Below are 20,528 nucleotides of genomic sequence, written 5' to 3'. Positions count from 1 at the left end.
GAGAGAGAGAGAGAGAGAGAGAGAGAGAGAGAGAGAGAAAGAAAGAGAAAGCATGTGTGAGTGTGTTGGCAGTGGGGGAAGGTGACCAGGAACTGAGACTTGAGGGAGAGTTGTGTGGTCAGGCTGGCGGCACTGGGGCCAGTGGGTGCCTGTGCTCACAGGGGCAGGGTGGCCGGGAGACACCACTCAGTGGGGCAGGAGGGGCCATGACTAGGCGACCTGGTGTGACGTGGCAGCCCCAGCCCAGGGCAGGGGGTGTGCCACAGGCCTCTCCTCCTCCTCTTCTCTCGCGCCTGTGCTGAGGCTGGACTTGCTCTGCTGCCATTCATGTGAGCCAGAGCTGCCGCAGCCACTGAACTCTGGCCCGAATGGGATGGGGGCAGCTAGGGACCCCTCTGGCAGGGCTGGAAGGGGCAAGGAGCTGTGGGTCAGGAGTAAGGGACACCAGCATGGCCTGCGGGGCAGGGGTTGGACATTGGCAGGGCCAGGGGGGTGTGGGTCGGGACAGGCCGTGGACTTTTGCAAATGGGTCCCGGTAGGAAAAAGGCTGAGAACAACTGCCCTACAGTATATGGCTTCCATTCCAGCAATAGGTGGTTAAATCTTTGTTGAGCAAGCACATAACAAAGTCATCCAGACTTGTAGACAAAGGGTGAGAGATGTTAGTGAGATTTTCTATTTGGTGGTTAGATTTACAGGATTCACGTTTACCACAGTTATAAATGCAGAGACATGAATAGAGGTGGTTTATATTTTTGGAAACTCTGAATAAAATAAAATAAAAGAAAGTAAAACCATAATAATGCCAGATAGCCATGCTCACCACCAAGTAGCTGAGTTTTCACTGTTATTTTCAAACTTTCATAGACACTTTCTGAAAAGAACTTTAAGACTTTAACACAAAAAAACTCTGCATTTCCCCAACTTGCTATAGATATAATCCTGTAACATTATTACTATGAGACAGACTCTTAAGCTTTCCTGTCTCAACACACACAAGATACATGTACACTTTAAAGCAGGTGTGTCAAACATATGGCCCACATGACTCCTGGAGTGACTGGTAATTCAGCAGCTGTTCTGTGAGGGTTGTTGCTGCTGTCACTCACCCTGCTGCCAAATGTCCAGCTATGGAAACCCTGCTGGGAACTCAATTCTGCAGCAGCATGGCAAATATCAGTGTTGACCCCCACAGCTTCCTGAGCTGATACAGTGGCTCAGGCACCCATGGGGGTTAATGCTGCTGTTGCTCACCCCACCGGCAGAGATTCACAGATTTTCCTCTGGGTCTGGATCCAGTCCACAAAGAACCCTGTGGTCCAGATCAGGCCTGGGGCTGTATGAGTTGGAGGTCTCTGCTTTAAGGCAAGGGCTGACACTTATCTGTGTTTGTACAACACTCAGCATGCTGGTGTCCTGATCCCAGCCAGGGCCCCTGGATGCTGGTCTGATAAAAATATACTTACTAATGCTGTACGCGTGTAACAACTGCACTAGCAATCATCATCACTATTCAGCAACAAATCATTGATTTAATAGGTTACATCAGTTTTACCAGCACTGTACAACCAGCTTAGTACCATTCACACAACCTAAAAGTTTTAGTATTAAAGTTGTATGCAACTACCTCCTGGGTGCCCAGTTTGAGATATATGATAAGAGGCACTTACCTCTGCAAGGCAGAGATTTAATTACAAATCCAAATAGTTCATGGCAAAAAAATCCTCAGTGGCAAAAGTATTAATCAGTCACTGCACTGCACTGCTTAACTTATTAATAAAGGATACTTATGACTGTGTTATAGAAGATCTAAGAACTGAATCTGATCACTTACTCCAGCGTAACTCTGCTGCAATTCCAATGACTTGGGTGGAGCTACTTCTGATTTACAGCAGTGTAAGTAAAGGTAGAAATAGGCCCAGCCTGTGCGAAAAGAAAACTCTGTATAAGTTTGGAGTTTCTAAAAATGCCCAGCATTGACTTCAGTGGAAATGCACAAAAGGACAAATACTTCAGAAAACTGTACCCTCGAGGAATTTAGACTAGGGAGCAACTGAAAAATAATGTAATGTTGTGCTTCTCAGTACTAGAAAAGCTAAAATAACATAATAAGATGGCTGGTTTCTCAAAATAAGATACAAGGGTTAGTTTGAGTTATACATTTCATAAACCAGAAATACTGCAGAGAAGAGGAAGATGGGAATAGCTACCCTGCAGTTCAGATGAACCAGTGAAATGAAAGGCTAGCAACACCTGTACAGAGTACTGGTTGCCATTATGAAGTTACCACATATAAATATGCCATGGCTCCAAATAAATGTAACCAGATAATACTAATCAATGGTGCGTCTACATGTGCAATTAATTCACAGCAATAAACTCTGATGCAAATAGCGCTGGAATTCTTTGCTCCAAGGTGTGCTGTTTAAATGTGTGCCCAGGACCACAGCACACTGAGCTGGGGTGGAGGAGCTCCGGCTGGCAGGGAGTTTGGGGGTCAAACTGCCAGTCCAGGGCTGCTCCAACCCAGTTCAACATGCTGCTGAGCGGCTGGCTGGGGCACGAGGGTGCTTTAGTGTGGAGCTAGCTGGCAGGCAGCGCCCACAATGAAGCTCCCTTGTGTCCCAGCCAGCCAGGACAACGTTTACATGTGTGTTGCTGAGCATGAAAAAACTCTGCAGCAGGACAGTACTTGTATTTACAAGTACTAACCTGCTGCGGAGTTTATTAGTGTCCTGCAGTGTAACAGGGCCACATACGAAGACACCAAGATATTTACTGTGCTCATTAGGTGTCTCCACAGTAAACAACTCATGTTGATGTGCCCAGTGAATCACCACCAAAGCCCCTTACTGAGCAACAGATTTGTGTATCTTAAATTCAATAACTTATTATTCAGCACCACGTGGATTCTCAATGACTGTACTGTGTTTTAGCAGAGCTTGTTTATTTCCAAATTATATATATATCAGTTCAACATGACTTTCCAAAATCAGTGCAAACAGAGGTTGTCTATCCTATGTGTTCTTGTTCATTTCAATCACTTGAGTTAGAACAGGGATGGAAGGGTACACCCTCCCAAACAATTCTTGGTAGTTGTCCATCGCAGCCTTAGAGTTTCTAGGGCAGTCACAAGAGGCGGCAAGTCTTACCAAGGTCAGTAGATTGGCCTCAGCCATTGCTGCAGGAGCTTCCTGCTGAGCACAGTGTTTTGTGGGTTCAGGAAGCAATATGACCTACAGGTATCTGAGGTCATCCAGAGGTATGTCATGGGATCCCTGACTACATGCATAGGAAACCTCTCTGCTCCCAAGAGAAAAGTTACAGGGACTCTCCACAACATGGAATGCCACAGATCTGGCTGTCTGCTGCCCCAGTCTGTGTAATAATTTACTTCTGTGCAGTCTGCACTTAATAATGCCACTATGCTGATCTTGTAGCCTTCTATACTGGCTCTGTACTCACTCAGCACTGTTTATATGATGAGGTAGAGATTCTGGCTTTAAATTAACCACCCCTTTGCAACAATTAAGGTAAAAAACAGCTGTAAGAGGTATTCAGACTCTGGTAAAAGTTGCACTGGTACAAGTCCAGTGTAGCTGCACTCACTGCAGTGGTAGTTTGGATATACACCAACATAATGATTAGGATCCAGCCCAAAGAGCGGGATGTCCGCACCTACACAGAGATAGATATAAGCAAAAATACTCATTCCCTCACGACTTCTTGACTTCCGTTTGATCTTTCTTCCTCTCTCTTCATTCTCCTGTCAAATTCTTTCCAATATGGTTTAAAAACAGCTTCCTTTAATGCGTTACATTTTGCTAGCTTACTTTCTAAGCCACATAATCACTTTCATATGGGTGGCGTTCTCTGCAGTCTGTGACTCATTCTCTATCAGATGGTCCCTTACTCTTTTTTTTGGCTACTCATAGACTTAATGCCACCCACCCAGCAGCGTCCGAGGAATATCCTGTAGCTTGAATAACTCTGAGAGTACTCAATGAAGTGACATACCCTTACTCACACTGAATACCATGAAATGCCATACTTCACAAACAGTGCCAGAGTTTCCCTGCCCAAACTCAACTGGAGCATGATACTGTTGAGTTTGGGCAGGGAAGGGCAATTATTTGGGCTAGAGGGCCACTTAAGGAGTTTTGGTAAGCTGTGGCAGGCCGAGGGGGAAGGGGTGCTGACCCAGTCTGGCCTGGTGTGACAGGGAGGTGCAACTGAGTCTATTTAGCCCCAGGCCTTCTGTCCTGCACCTATCACTGGGGACACTGGACTGAGTGGGTGGATGAGCAGGGTGTGCTCAGCTAGGTGGATTAGATGGGACTGCCGGCAGGCAAGGAGTGGCATTTGGGAATAGGACAGGTGGATAGGCCAGTACCATGGGGTGGTGACAGCATGGGGCCAGGGCCTGGAGCAGAGCTGCAATCTGCTCCCTGCACATCCCTGAGACAGGCACCGGTTCCATGGGTAGGGAAGCATGGTGAGTGGATGGTAGCTCTGCCTTGGGCCCCAGCCCTGCACTGTTACTGCCCTGCGATCTTGGCCCTGGTCCCACCCGACCCACTCCTGGACACTGCTCGCCATTTGCCCACGGCCCTATCCCATCTGTCTGGCCAAGTGCACCCTGCCTGTGGGTGTACTGGGCCGATCTCCATGAAGACCCTACTCACCTGTTCTGTCCAGCACCCACTGTGGTGGATGCAGGGTGAACTGGCAGTGGCACCCGAGCAAAGTGAGCTACCACCATGGGGGATGCTGGGAATCTGAGTCCAGTCACTGTTCCACCCCTAACCTGCCATGTGTCTGGGGGCAGCAGGACTGGTTACACATGTGCCACAGCCTGGGCTGTCCCATGCACCTGGGCCAGGCGGGCGGGCCAAGGAACCTGCCACGGGCCAGACAGAATATCTTGGAGGGCTGGATCCAGCCTGCAGGCTATATTTTGCCCACTCCTGAGTGAGGGCCGTGTTACATGTTGCACGATGAACTGCTCAGACATTGATCAGTGTTAGTGTTAGCTTAAGTTTGGAGCAGTCACACCTTAAGGCTAAAAAAACCTTCTGGCTGTCCCCCATCTGCATTGCTCTACTTGCCACTGGAGGGCTGGTGAGCAGGGGCCAGACCAAGGTGCGACTTGCCACTAAAGGTCTGCTGAGCCACGACAGGCTTCTATGCCTGCTCTACATGGGGGTGTTGGAGATGGGTTGGGGGGGGGGCAGGAACACGAAGCTGGGAGGCAGAAAGTTAACAGGATCTGGGTATATAATAAAATGTGAGGTAGAAAGGAAATGGGGGTGGGGAATGGCTGGTGAAATGAAGGAAATCAGCCACTGAAGGATAAAACAAATAGTAAAAAAAAACCAAAGAATTTAAAAAGAAATAAAGAGGTAGTAAATTCAAAAGGTCTCATGTTTTAATAAACTGGGACTAGGGGCTGTGCTTCCTGGGGTGGCTGGAGCTGGGAGCAGCAAGGGAAGGCACTTTTGGGGGAGCTACTACCCATGCCTTGGGAAGCAAACCCCTGCTCATGGGGACCCAATCCAGCCTCCTACCTTGTTCCCCACCCCACCCTTCCTAGACCCCACTCCCAGACCCTGTGACTTGGTTAAATGGCATATTCTCTGCTGGGTGTTTGCATGGGGTCACACTTCTGGAGGTGGGAAGGTCACACACCTGGGAGCAGGAGGGAGATTTGGCTTGGTGCCAGATTCCCCCTGTCTCCACCCTGCTGTGCAGTAGAGTACAGGGGGTAGAACATTTGTCGACACAGAACAGGAAGGGGGGACACTGCATCCTGGGATGCTGGAGGACGGCAGCGTAGCTGTCTGTAGGGAGTGGCCACACATTAATGGAACATGAACTGAATAACACAGACCAGAGATAAACCTGCCTTGGAGTGGCCTAACTTTAAGCTGCTAAAAGTACGCTTAAAGCTAGTTTTGCGTGTTAATGTGTGGACAATCCAGGGGAAAAGAGCTTTAGAAGGCATCTAAAATTAATGTATAACAAGGTCCTTAGAATATCACCATCTAGCCATAAATAGGCAAGGCTCAGTGACTTCCCACAATGAGTAAAGAGCACTTCAATAATGTCTAAGTAACAGCTGTCTCCATATCTTCAGCCACACATCATCCTGTAGCTTTTAATTAAGGCATACCCAAGTTTGGTAAAATTCTTTATTTGAGCTGCACCAGTTTTGGAGAGTATGTTTTTATCTGTTGTCCAGCACATGCATCCCTTCTGGATAAATAAAGTTTGCATCTGTCAGTATCTCTCTTCCCCTATTGCAAGTCCAGTGCATGTAAAAGCAAGCATACCCTGAATTCTTTAGCTAGGTACACCTGAATTTACAACAGAGATTTTAGTAGCAGACTTAGTGAAGTGATGATAAATACCTAGCCTCAGGACCTGATCTGATGTATTTTATAGGTTTCCCTCTCTTTATGTGGTTCTGTATATGCAAATTTGCTCTTATGCGATAACCCTTTTAACACCCAAAATTTGTTATATCTGAGGTAAATTCATTATATGTGAGGTAAGTCTGTAGGGGAAGGGACAGGGGGAGGGGTGCAGTACAGCCCAGTGGCTGCAGGCAGGTTGCGTCAGCCGCTCCTGGGCTGCAGCAGGGAGCAAAGCAGAGGAAACTGTCAGTGGGTGTGGGGCTTTTGCTGCTATGTGCACCCTGGAAGGGCTGCACCAGGCTCTTCCTGGGTGCCAGGTGCCCCCGGATCTGCATGCAGATGAGGGCAGGCTGCTGCTGTGGGCTGGGCCTGGTTTTCCCAGTGAGGGGCTAGGCTGTGTTGCACTTGGAATGGGGGGTGGCAGTGCTGGAAGGGGAGGTGGGGGGGGCCTATGGCAAAACGGGTGGCTGCAGACCCCCTCCCAGCACCGCCACCCGCCCTAAGCACAGCATGGCCCAGCCCCCTGCTGGGAAGAGCCTGGTGCTGCTGCTGGCTTCAGCTTGCAGCAGCAGCCTGCCCTTGTCCCACGTGCAGATCCAGGGGTACACACCCCTGGGAAGAGCCCGGTGCAGCCCCCCTGCTTGCAGTCTTCCTGGGGTGTACATAGCAGCAAGATCTGTGCCCCCCAGTCCTGCGCCCTGCACCCACTGACAGTTCCCTCTGCTTTGCTCCCTGCTGCAGCCCCAAGAGTGGCTCACACCACCTGCCTGCAGCTGCTCACCTGCGCTGCGCCCCTCCCTCTGCCCCTTCCTTCCCTAGCCCCAGCCCCACTCCCTCCCTCACCCCCACGGGAAAATATCCCTATCTGTCACCTTATAAACTTAGTTCCCTTTATGAAAATTTGAGTTATGTGCAGTTTTCCAGGAACGTATGCGCCGCATAAAGCAAGGGAAACCTGTATGTACTTATGTAGTCTTATTCAGATTATCCACAGCCTGTGTTTTTAAAAACCAAGTCTAATCTTGCAGTCCTTCTGGTTGTAAAATGAACCTTCCAAATGCAAAAGAAAGAAAGGCAAATTGATGATATGCTGCTATTGTCCCGTGCGTACAGCCAGCCTGAGACAATGACTCAGAAGTACAAACTCCTTCACTCCTGCTCAATTTATAGGGACATTAATTCCAGAGCAAAACAGTGATACATGACCTGCCATTACTACTTTTATCATTGATCACTGTATAACATGGCAAAGGGAACAGGATGGAAGTGAGATACTTAAGAAGGAAGTGGCCCTTGATGCAGGAAGAAGATGCAGAGAAAAGACAGAAGAAGAGACAAAAACGGGAAAGCAAAGGGCAGAAATAGCAGCAGTTATAAATACTGTGTAATTGATGAAGGGGACTTTAATAAAAGCAATAGTAAACTAAAAGTTTAGTCATGATGGACACCTATACACATGCCCAACACTTGCTCCAACACATGCTAACATGTGTCAGAGCAGACTCAATTAACTGAGTCTGCTGGACTGTGCTAATTAGCACACTTCAGCAGCCTCAGAGCTGCATGTATTCAGCACCCCCACGCTTTAAAATGGTGTTATGGGTGCTTTAACTAAAGCTCGTTTGACAAGCTTTAGTTAAAGCTCCCTCGTGCCATTTTGAAGCATGGGACACCAAATATACGAGGCGTTGTGGGTGCTTTAATTACAGCAGCTCCCAAGAGCCGCTGTAATTAAAGCACCCTCCACACTGGAGCACATGTAAAAGTGCCTGATGTTATAGAAGATTCTGCTCTTAAACTATGTGTGGCTATTCCTCTGATAGCTGGGGTGATTCACTGCCACTGTGCTGAATACCAAATCCCAATACCCAGCCCACACCTGAGAATTCAAACAGGAATCTGACCCACTCAAGAATCTGATACTCCTAATCTAGTTGCGGATTATAAATTGGTGTTATTTAATACATACCTGCTGAAACTGCATAACCAAGCAAATATTATAGCCAAGGGAGGAGCTTTAGGCCAAAATAAATAGCTGAATAGGCTTTCTATTGCCTTCTGGCTCTGTTTCACCTCAACTCTGCAGTGTTTACTCCTCACAATAATAACTGGCAATAATAATAATGACTGGCATTAAATTACAAGCTCTACTTTCGTTCCTCATACTTAATGTCATTTAATTCAGGCATTACCAATGCTAGCACAAAGTGCAAATAAAAGAGGTCAAACCAGCCTTCAACATATACAGCAGCATGATATTGAATCAATATTACAGCCTAGCAAATGGGTTTGAATAATAAACTTGAAAGCTAACTTGATGTTCTCAAAGTTAATCCAGCAAACACGACAGTGTTAATTACATTTTAATAAGCAAGGCACAACTAATTCATGATTTGTAGCTTCTCATGTAATGTTGTCACACTCTGGCTGCCTGAATTTGCTGGTTTCAAGATTTCTCAGCGACTCATAGCCACGTTTTTTTCTTTCATAAGAAACTTATGTTTTTGGGAGAACAGATTGTATCAGGTCTATCTGAAGGAATAATAAATGAACTGAAATACTTCTAAACACTGCAAGTGATTAATTCTGACTTAATATAGGGTTTGAGCTGTAAACACTTATGTCTGAGTAACTGTATTCCTATGAGAAGTCTCAAAAAGTCAATGGAGAGGTTTATTTAGGACTGAGCCCTTATTCAGCAACTTGATTTGCTACAGTCAGTAAATTCATGCCAGTTGACTGATGAAGATATTCACTTAGAAGAGAAAAAATAAAATATCTTTGTTAAAGGAAAGTGCCCAAGGAAAGTACTTTCTGGAGAAGTAAAAAGCCATACTGTATTGCTCCAATTATATGTTGACCCTGCATATAAGTTGACCCCACATTTTTTTGGTTCATTTTTTGGAAAAATAGCTTTTTCTGCAGATATATGCTAATAGCTATAGACAAAGTCCTTAAACTGCTATTCTCTTTACAAAATTGCACAGAATAATAAAATGAACAAAGGAAAGGACCCAAAGGATTATACCAAAAATATTGCAATAAAAAAGAACCTCAGTATGAAAGGTAATTTTGCCTAAGGCTCACCACAGAATCATAGAAAAGTTGGGCTGGAAGGAACCTCAGGAAGTTTTCCAGTCCAACCCTCCAGTCCCCTCCCTGCCCAAGTAGGATCACAAAGTCACAGACAATTAGGGCTGGAAGGGACCTCAGGAGGTCATCTAGTCCAACCCCCTACTCAAAGCAGGATCAGCCCCATCTAGATCATCCCAAACCCCCTACTCAAAGCAGAATCAGTCAAAGCTTTGTCTAGCTAGGTTTTGAACACCTCCAAGGATGGAGCTTCCATCACCTCTGTGAGTAGCCTGTTCCAGTGTTTTACTACCCTCCTAGTGAGAAAATTCTTCCAAATTTCTAGCCGGAACTTCCCTTGCTGCAACTTAGACAGTTGTTCCTTGTTCTGTCATTTGCCACCACGGAGAACAGTCCAGCTCCATCCTTTTTTGAATCCATCTTCAGGTAGTTGAAGGTTGCTATTATATTCCCCCTCAGTCTTCTCTTCTCTAGACTAGATAAGCCCAGTTCCCTCAGCCTCTCCCCATAAGTCACATGCCCCACCAGCCCCCTCACCATTTTGTTGTCCTCTACTGGACTGTCTCCAATTTGTCCACATCCTTTCTATAGTGGGGTGCCCAAAACTGAACACAGTACTCCAGATGTGTCCTCACCAATGGCGAATAGAGGGGAATAATCACTTCCCTTGACCTACTGGCAACACACCTACCAAAGCAGCCCAGTATGCCATTTGCCTTCTTGGCTGGCAACAAGGGCACATTGCTGGTTCTTATTCAGTTTATTGTTCACTGTAACCCCAAGGTCCTTTTCTGCAGAGTTGCTGCTTAGCCAGTCAACCCCCAGCCTGTACCAGTGCATGGGATTGTCCTGTCCTAGGTGAAGGACTTTGCACATGTTCTTGTTGAACCTCATGAGATTCCTTCTGGCCCAATCCTCCAATTTGTCTAAGTCATTCTGAAGTGATAGGGTCATCCCTATCTAAACCATCCAGTACAAGTGTTTGCCTAATCTATTCTTAAAACTGCACAAACACCACTCTCCATAACTATCCAGCACAGTGCCCCAAACTTCCTAACCTGACACAGGTAAAGGTATAGATATCGCCTTCAGCCCCAAATCCCATAGATCTAAATGTTAAGACTAGTATTTATAGTTAAATGGACACTGTTTACAGATTTAAACAAAGACAGGCCCTTGCTAAAAGGTCAGACATGAATGGCAGGTTAGGAGTCAAAGTTCTTACAACATGTAGAACCCAAAACCCGGTTGCAGAGAATACAAAATTTTGCAGAGAAGTAGAGATATTCTTTCATCTGGTTGCATGGGAATTTTCTGACAATTTGATTAGTTGGAAATTGCTAAATTTGCAAATCCAGTTTTTCATTATTGTTTTGGACAATGAACCACAGGCAGCGGTCTAGCACTGTAGGGTCAACCATTTTGGTAGGCGTGCCACAAATGAGCCCCTAACCCTCACAAAGTACCACCCTGATTCCCTTCCTCTGCTCAATCCATTGGTCTCCTCTCTGCCCTGTGCTCTTTGCCCAATCTGTTGCTCTTCTTTCTCCTCCATGCCCTATTCATTGCTGTATTCCTTCCTCCCTCCCTGGTCTGCCATGTGTATGGACGGAGGCTGCTGGTACTACTTAGGACATATACTGCTGCAGCTTGGCCAACCGTGGTCTAGTTCAGAGCAGTCCAACTTCTAAGCAGTTGGAGGGGCCACACAAATAAGGGCTCCAGACTGCCCCAGCACCAGCACAGGCCACCAGCCATGCCACCTCTCTGCCTCCCACTGCACTGTGCATGGGCACCCTGGCTTCGCCTTCAGCTCCCCAGCTGCAGGCTCCCCAATGCACTGTGCCATTTGGGCACTCTGAGCCACAGACTCACCCAGAACTGGGGACTGCGCTACACTGCACCACTCCCAGGGACAGGGACAGGGACAGGGGCAGGGGCAGGAAGTGGAAGCCAGAGAAAGCAGCACAAGCCTCAAAACTGTGGCTGCTGTTGCAGCAGGAGTGATGGTAGGAGTAGTGGCTGGATGGGAGCCCAGGAGCCACAAATTAACCCCCTGCAGGCCACATGAGGCCCATGGGCCACCGGTTGAACATATAAAGTTCTAATATTTTCACCATCACCTCTTCTATTTTGCCTGCAGAAGCAAGTCTAAAATGAACATCTTGCTGGGGTCGTTTGACCCCAGTATTCTTTCCTGCCATGGCAGGGGGTCGGACTAGATGATCTGCTCAGGTCCCTTCTGACCCTAGAAACTATGAAACTATGATGAATTAGGGAGCTCAAAAAAAAGTATAATTTGGAGGAATGTATTATCATCTTAAATAATTAACTCCCTCCTTTCTTTCAAGGTACTGAGATCTAAATAGATGATCCTATGCCTATAAGAGCCCCTTAATTTCAGTGGCAGAGAGGTCTGCTCACAGATCAGGTGGTTTTTTTTCTATTCTTGATTGCTCAGAGTCTCACCCAAAGACCAGTAAAGTGAATGGGTGTCTTTCCACTTGCACTGGATTTCAGATTCAAGGTGGCTTGAAATCTTGATTTTGCAACAAAAAATGTCATTTTCATTAAAATCAATACATTATTTTTAATAAGATTCTATTTAGGAAAAAGTGAAAAGAAATATTCCTGCAACTGAACATTTCAATTGTTTTGCATCACAACAACTTTCAGAAGGCAAAATTCACAGTTTTGATCGAAGCATTGCTTTAAAGTTTCAAACCTTTGACACTAGAAAAAAATATCTCAGATGCATCAAAATAAAACATTTTGCTCACTTTAAGATGATTTTTTTAGACTCTCGTTTCATAGGAAATTTGAAAATGTTTTTTATTCTGTTTCAGGAAAAAAAAAAACCATGCAAACATGCATTCAAACATGTATTGAAGAGAGCTTAATGACAAATAGAGAGCATCAAAGAGTTTCCATCCAGACAGCCAAAGTGGGGACAGTAAAGCTGCAGTGTCACTGTAAATAACCACTGCCTCAAAGAAAGAAAACTGATTTTATGGCAACAGTTAAAGGACAATAATGGTGTGCAAATATTGTTATGATGGATACTTCAGATATTATTTATGAAAGATAAGGAGCAGATCCTAGTCTTTGTGGGTACTGATAGAGATAATAATTGTACTGATATCCAGTAATACTAATATAAGCTGTTACAATGTAACAGTTTAATTTGCATGATTCTGTAGTGATACAAATGTAATAGAATTGTGGCAACTCTCACCCTTTCACTCAGGGTTAAAGTTACAGTGATTGAGCAAACTTGTATCACTACAGGAGGTAACAATTATACTGTAGCACTTGGTGGGTACTCAGGACCACCAGCTTCCCCTCCCTTTTCAAGCATTTAAAAGACACATTTATGGATGCCCCGTGACATTCAGGCAACTGCTGATTTTCCTCCGTTTTTAGGGGTCTGCTTATGAGTACTTTTAACACTTTTAAATGGGAAATTCCCTGCAGGGAAGGGACAATCGATCCCTAGAACTCTTTCACAGGTAATATCACAAAATTTGGACTACAAAAAACAAACAGCATAACTGCAAATGCCATAACACGTCTCAGTTCAGTTACAGCATCTGATAACACAGCTGGAACATGTTCAGCTGTTTGCAAAAATAGAGTAGAGGAAACAAGAGGCCTTGATTAAAGGCGATTTGTATTTACTTCAAGTTATATTACCATGTTTCTATAACACAATGAAGCACTAGGCAGCAGCTGTAAAATTATCTTGAAGTGACACTCACACTATGAATTGGAAAGGTAGGTTTTGGGGAGATTAATGGGTAAAAAGGGTTTGTAAGAACTAGATATAATATTTTACTTTTCCCATTTCTGTCTACTTACAGTTTGTACTGTCTGTCACATAAAGAGTTATTAAAGGTACACTGAAGTAGGAGAGCTGAAGACCTGGATCACAATGGTACCCCCAAAATAAGTATTTGGTGGTACACAATTGGATTTATTTCACATGAAACTTGCTAAATACTGTACTTATATGCTGTGCTGCTGCAATTTTTACATGACCTTCTGACTGATGAGTCCTCCTTCCTCCTTTACAGCTGTTTCCCTAAGGACCTTTCCATGAAACGTTTCCTTCAAGTGAGGACCATTTTAACCTAGTGTTGGATGCAAACACACAAAGGATATTGAAACTGGGAGTAGAACCCCACTGACTTCAACAAGGCTGTCTATGGCTAAACCACTCACTGAACCCATGTACAGATTCAAGGTCGTAGAGAAATATACATGATATATCCCAAGGACGCACAGTAACTCTGCTGAAGGGTTAAGTAGTGGGTATGGCTCTGAACTAGGGTTCAGGAGCCCTACCTTCTTTTCTCAGCTCAGCCAAAGACTTCCTGTGTTGGCAAGTTCCTTCATCTACCTCTGCTTTGTTTCCTCATCTGTGAAATAGGGAACGTATTTCCCTATCTGGAAAGACTGTTGCAATGATAAAATCCATTGATAATCATGGGGCACACAAACAATGAATAACTATTAAAGCACAAAAAAGGACACTTGCAGACACTTATGCATTGATTCACTTTATGAAAAAACAGCCCCTCTGAATTTACAGTCATGAAGTTACACACATGCAGAAGCACACACAGGACTGGTCCGCTAATTTGTACAGGAAAAAACAGGGAAATGATCTTTCACAAGGTCTTTAAAAATAAAAACAACATATGAATCTTTTCCCCATAATTTCTGGGCCATCGTAAAGTACAACTGTGATACTTTAAGAATTTTTTAAAATAAAAAATGGATTTATCTGTGTCTTATTAAACCATACACCATCTCTAAGCATGCAAGTACATAACAATAACAAAAATCCACTTTAAAATAAACCCAAAAAATGAGAGAAACTCACTTCACATGTGTGAAACATGGTGAGTCTGCACCGTCTACGGATAACAGTAATATTCAAAGCAGAAGGTAGAGAGCAGGGTGGCACCTGAAAGACTAACTGATTTAGAGGCAGGAGCTTTTGAAGGCAACAACCTACTTCATCAGTTGCTAGGAATATTCCAGGAACACCATTTGCTTGCCATAAAATAAAAAAACCGCACAATACAGGCTGAAAATGCTGTGTCTATTCTAGCTACAACTCACTGACTAAGATGATGAAAAGGCTGAAGTTAAAATTATTTTCCTCTTTTTTTTTTAGCTGCTGTGTTTTATGCATGCGATGGGACCTTACGTATAGTCAGCTTCTCCCTTGCTGAAAAGATGCTTATAAACATCAAAATGGGAACAGAGATAAAAATATGAAAGACGAAGTATTAAATAGCTTTAGGGATCTATTGTTTAAAGCAGGGAAGTCTTAACACAAGGTCCACGATGGGGTCACATACAGCCCTCAGGCTCACATCCAGCTGCTGCCCCTATTGCTTCAGCTGTTGCAGCAGCTGGGATCTTGGGGCTCCCCTTCCTTCTCCTGGCTTCTGAGGGGGAAGGGCAAGTTGGTAAGGTGCAGCCCAAGGTGCCTGGAAGCATGGTGGTAGCATGGAGTACCCATATAGCTTGATGCCACAGAGAAGTCTGCAGGGAACTGAGGGTGAAGCACAGTGCCACACCATGTGGAGTACTGGGGGGCAGCACCGGAGTGTGTGGGGCACCAGCTTGGGACCTGTGGCCTCATCTTGGAGCAGCCCCTGGCCAATCTGAAGTTGGACAACCCTGGTTTAAAGCGTGCTCTATCAGAAGTGGACATTCAAAAATCCTTGGGTTCAATATTAAGTATGCGATCAGTTCTGTTAATGTCAGTGGAACTACTGACATGCATAATATTAAGGGCTTGTATTTGTGTTACAGGACTGGGGACAAGACAGTGTAGTGAACAATGCTCCAAAATACCATAGCCAGCTGGAGGCTGCACTAGTCAGAGAGATGATGATGGCAACATGTGGCTAGCACAGCATGAAGCTGAACTGCAGTGTGATGCCAAAGGTCACCTCTTATGGCAGGAGTGATCATGCAGTCTGGCAGCATATGACTTTGTGATAAGAGAGCCCAAAGGAGTGGGAAATCCAACATCTAGACCTAGAGCTCCTACAGAAGTAAGTCCTTCCATGGCAAACCAGAGGCTTTCTGCCTCATTAACACAAAACTCATCTGTGTGTGCATGTGTGTATGCTGGGTGGAGAGGACACTCCCTGATTTCCCCTCCACAGGGGGCAGGGCTGCCCAGAGGAAGTTAGGAGATTGTGGCCTGGCAGCCCAGTGGTCAACTGCAGGTGGCAGGTTGGGTGTGCATTGTGGGGGGGGAATCATAGAAAATGAGGGTTGGAAGGACCTCAGGAGGTCATCTAGTCCAACCCCCTGCTCAAAGCAGGACCATCTCCAACTAGACCATCCCAGCCAAAGCTTTGTCTAGCTGGGTTTTGAAAACCTCCAAGGATGGAGCTTCCACCACTTGGGTAACCTGTTCCAGTGCTTTACTACCCTCCTTGTGAGAAAATTCTTCCAAATTTCTCACATGAACTTCCCTGCTGCAACTTGAGACCATTGCTCCTTGTTCTGTCATCTGCCACCACTGAGAACAGTCCAGCTCCATCCTCTTTTGAATCCCTCTTCAGGTAGTTGAAGGTTGTTATTATATTCCCCTTCAGTCTTCTCCTCTCTAGACTAGATAAACCCAGTTCCCTCAGTCTCTCCTGGTAAGTCACATGCCCCAGCCCCCTCACCATTTTGTTGTCCTTTGCTGGTCTCCCTCCAATTTGTCCACATCCTTTCTGTAGTGGGGGCCCCAAAACTGGACACAGTACTCCAGATGTGACCTCACCAATGCCCAGTAGAGGGGAACAATCACTTCCCTCAATCTGCTAGCAATGCTCCTGCTAATCAAGCCCAGTATGCTGTTAGTCTTCCCCCATCAGCACAGCGCAGCACCTATCACCCAGAGCTGGGCAGAACCCCCCTACAAGGACAGTGAGAGGTAGCTAGCAGTGTTAGTCTCAAGTCAGGCAGAAGGCAGGATAGATTTGCACCTCAGAGACCCTTCCAGCAGGCATGCCACAAATTAACCCCCGACCCTCAGGAGGTGCCACTCTAGTCCCCTTCCCCTACTCGATCTGCTGCTCTGCTTTCTACTCCCAGCCCCATGTTCCCTGCTAGGTCTGCTTTCTGCTTCCTGCCCTATGTGCTGCTGTGCTGCCTGTCCCCTCCCTGCCCTGCTGTGTGGCACACACAGGGGCACCTGCGCTGCAGGTAAGCCGTTACAGACCAACTAAATCAGAGATGTGTGAGCTTTCATGAGCAGAGGGCTTACTTCATCAGAAACTGAGAAGGAACGGCATGGAGCAGAGCTCCTGAACAGAAAGCAGTGATTAAGATACAAAGGGGAGGAAAGGGAGAAGGAAAGAGGAAGGGGCACTGCTGGGGGAGGTAAGAGAGGGAAAACCAAAGCAGTTAACCCATCGGGGGGCACAGCGGTTACACACACTAAAAGCAGGCAGTGGGAAGTGAATCTGTAGTCCCTGTTCAGACCACACTTACACAATCTCATCTGCAGACGATTTCTGGTTCTGCAATCTCCAACCCCCAGCTACTTGTCAGGGACAGGTACCCACTGCCCACCTATAGGGGGCAGGAAGATTCCACTACGGGGGACTCCCACCCCAGCACAGTGCCTGTCTATAGGAGGCAGGAAGATTCTGCTATAGGGGCACCCTCCCCAGCACCCGTCTATAGGGAACAGAAGGTTCTGCTATGCAGGAAACCCCATCCCACTGCCTGCCTATAGGGGGCAGGAAGATTCTGCTATAGAGGCGACCTCAGCACGGTCCCTGTCTGTAGAGGGCAACAGGATTCTGCTATAGGCCCCCCACATCTATAGGTGGCAGGAAGGTTCTGCCACAGGAGGAACCTCATCCAAGTGCCTGTCTATAGGGGCAGGAAGAGTCTGCTGAAGGGCACCCCCAGCATGGCAGCCTCCCATTGAGATAGGGAGGTTCTACTATAGGGGCACCCCTCCTGCCCAGCAACCAAACATAGGGGACAAGACAGTTCTGCTATAGGAGGAACCCCATCCAAGTGGCTATCTACAGGGGCAGGAAAATTCCGCTATAGCCCCCGCCCCAGCCCACCTATAGGGGGCAGAAAGGTTCTGCTATAGCAGGAACCCCATCCCAGCGCCTGTCTATAGGGGGCAGGAAGGTCCCGCTGTAGGCACCGCCCCCCGCGCGCTGCCCATCCATAGGGGCCGCCCCGCCTTACCCTGCCCCGCGGCGCGCTCTGCCCGCGCGCGATCGCATGGGTCCGTCCGGCTTGGGCGCGGCAGCGTGAACAGCCCACGCCCCTCTCCCCCCCCACCCCGTCAGCACGATGGTACGGACCGGGGCCGCCGGCGCACGGCGGGGCGGGCCGGCCCATGGCGGAGGCCGCTCACGCGGGCGGCCATGCTGCCCGAACGCAAGATGGCTGCCCGGGGCTCGCGGGGAGCGTCCTTCTCTCTTCTCTCTTCGGCCATCTTGGAGACGGGCACCTAATCCCTCGCTCTCCGCGCCCGTTCCCTAGGAACGCCTGAGGGGGGCCCGGTGGGGGTGGTGCTTCAGGCACGCCCAGCCCCGCCTCAGGTGGTAGGGCGGCCATTTTGGTTGCGGGCACAGCCTCCTCCGCGGGCTGGCAGCCCCGCCCCCACCTGGCAAGGGTGGGTGAGTGGGGGTTCTGGGCGCCTCCTGACCTTGCAGTTGCAGAGGTCCCCTATAGTGCAAGCCCCTTGCCCCCAGCCAAATCCAGTGTCCCCCCCCCCGCACCTCACCTCTGACACAGCCCTAGGCATTGCACCTCCTCACTTGCTGCAAGTACAGCAGGGTGACCTCAGCGGCCAGTGCCCTGCCCTTGCCCGGGTGTTCATGTGAGTAATGATAGGGCATTCGTTACAATAAATTAAAAGTTGAGTCCAATTTATACAGTAGTCCAGTGGGTTTTTAAAATGTAATGTTAATTTGCCTTTCTGAGTACAGTACAGTAGATCAGTCATTAATGTCATTATGTCAAGTGATGAAACCGTAGATTCAAACAGAGCTGGCAACCCTACCCCAGTGGGCTCGACCACTTTCCAAAGATGTGAAGCTGTGTGCATTACGGTGTGCACCAGGAGGGGGGACTTCCTCTGGGAGCAGTTGCTCAAACCCAGGGCCTCATACCCTGACCCTTGTGGTTCCCCACTTCCTCTGACTCAGTGGGCAGTAGCCTGAGCAAGCCACTTCCAAGAGGCAGCACAGGATTTGGCTGTTGCTGTCAGTCCCTAGTTTTTCCCTTCTAATTTCCCAGAGCCACGAATACCACCAACTCTCATTAGCAATATACTTGCCTGCTCTGCACTGGCTTCGGAGACTCCTGTCTACCAATCTAACCACGCACAGCAGGCTGCCCCTAGTAAAGACAGCTGCCACCTCCCATGGTTTCTGAGGGGAACGAAGCCGATTGCCCTTAGGGAAAATAAAGGGCCCTTCCATTGTCAGGAGACAGACACTGTCACTGTAGGGGGCAAACAAATATGAGGACAGAAAAGGATGGAAGGTGAAAGTGAAAGGAAAGCAGAGATGTCTAAGGGCAGAAAAGATGTGTGGGAAGAGGAGTGGAGGGATGACAGGAGAGAATGTGAGGAGGCAAGGGAGAGGATGGACAGGTAAGTGTGAGAGGAAACATTAGGGGAAGCATGAGATCAATGAAGGGAGAACAAGAGCGAGACAGAGAGGGTCAGGACAGCACCACAGTGTCCAGGACAGCAATAGATTGGCATTCCCCACTCCAGGAGCTGGGGCTGAGAGACAATTCAGCAGAATTGGCACTGAGACTGGGAAGAATTTCCTCCACAACCTTTATATTTTCGCCTGTGCAACTACAGACCCATCAGTGGCCCTTATGCACGTTCTTTCCATCTCCAACTTATTAACTCTGCTGTATCTTCTGCAAGTCAGCAGGTTGTGCGCTTCTGTGAGGGGCTGTAAGCCTTAACTGACATATTTTTCAGAGAATGTGTGTGAGTCTTCATGTTTACTGGATCTCTCCTTTCTTTCGGATCCATGGAGAAAGGCAGCATTAAGCATTTCTGCTTGGAGGGCGGGATAATCTTTTATCCAAGAAGCCTCCTGCTGATATTTGAAGAACATGAAACCTTCAGGCAAGGATAGGAATGGAGCCAAAACCATTTCAGAAACATGGAGGGTGTTAAGAATCTAAGCTAGGAAGTGCAAACCTGAGCGACTGCAAGTTTTGTGCATTTTTAATAAACATCAACCTTTACAGAGGAGATGAGATGGCTACATATGAAACCAGTGTGTGTAGGGCACATTTTCAATAAATTAATCCCCAGATAGATTTCAAATAAAACATTCCTTTAGTTTCTTTTACAAAAAGTTGAAAAAATAGTTTCTCTTTTACAAAAAAGAGAAGTTTCTGGTATATCAGTCTCATCTTGTAGGTACTTGCAGTTATTTCTATTAAAAAATAAATATCAGGGGATTATGAAATACAATTCCTCAATGCCTTGGTGATAAACATTAACCAGAAGTAGCTGGAAGTCTAAAATCTTCCACATCTGTCATTTCACTTGACAGTACTCATCTGACCATGCTTTCCTATCCCTAAACTGTAAAATCTAAGTGCTGGAAGCTGAGCAAACTAATACTTCTTATTCTTGACAGTATGGTAGTAATACAAGATTCCCTATACAAATAGTACAAGACTCCTGAAGTAAAAGATGCCTAGTTATTAACCAGGACTCTAGTATACCATGTTCTGTACAAAACAAAATAGAAAGATGTATTCCCAAAGACCTTCAATCACAAGCCCAGGCAACTCCATCTTGCTGCCACTGATGTCAGATGGTTTGGGCTGTTAGATTCCTAGCAATATTTGGCTTTATGTTCTCAAAGCACAAAAAAAGTTCATAGTTTCTAGGGTCAGAAGGGACCTGAGCAGATCATCTAGTCCGACCCCCTGCCATGGCAGGAAAGAGTACTGGGGTCAAATGACCCCAGCAAGGTGTTCATCTAA

At 46.8% G+C, this 20,528-nt stretch overlaps 1 protein-coding gene across 2 annotated transcripts in view; it reads right to left on the bottom strand.

The window, feature by feature from the left end:
- LOC109316199 (GDNF-inducible zinc finger protein 1-like) overlaps nt 1–17,849 on the bottom strand; it is a 39,932-nt gene extending 22,083 nt beyond the window's left edge. Inside the window, exons 1-2 of one of the 2 annotated variants that reach the window (XM_019544084.1) lie at nt 17,742–17,838; nt 1,835–1,923 (exon numbers count right to left, since the gene is read on the bottom strand). Coding sequence is in view for 1 of the 2 variants with exons in the window: in XM_019544083.1 (XP_019399628.1) it covers nt 17,742–17,779 (38 nt within the window). In the remaining variant the exon portion in view is untranslated. Of the gene's footprint in view, nt 1–1,834; nt 1,924–17,741 lie in introns of both variants that reach the window. The other variant, XM_019544083.1, reaches the window with a different exon arrangement.
- Between the last annotated feature and the right edge of the window lie 2,679 nt (nt 17,850–20,528).

The sequence above is a fragment of the Crocodylus porosus genome, unplaced genomic scaffold, assembly GCF_001723895.1.
Source record: "Crocodylus porosus isolate Cpor-Errol unplaced genomic scaffold, CroPor_comp1, whole genome shotgun sequence".
In the NCBI taxonomy this organism is placed as follows: domain Eukaryota; kingdom Metazoa; phylum Chordata; order Crocodylia; family Crocodylidae; genus Crocodylus; species Crocodylus porosus.
The sequence above is the reverse complement of the archived record's forward strand: the minus strand, read 5'-3'. Positions and strand labels throughout refer to the sequence as shown.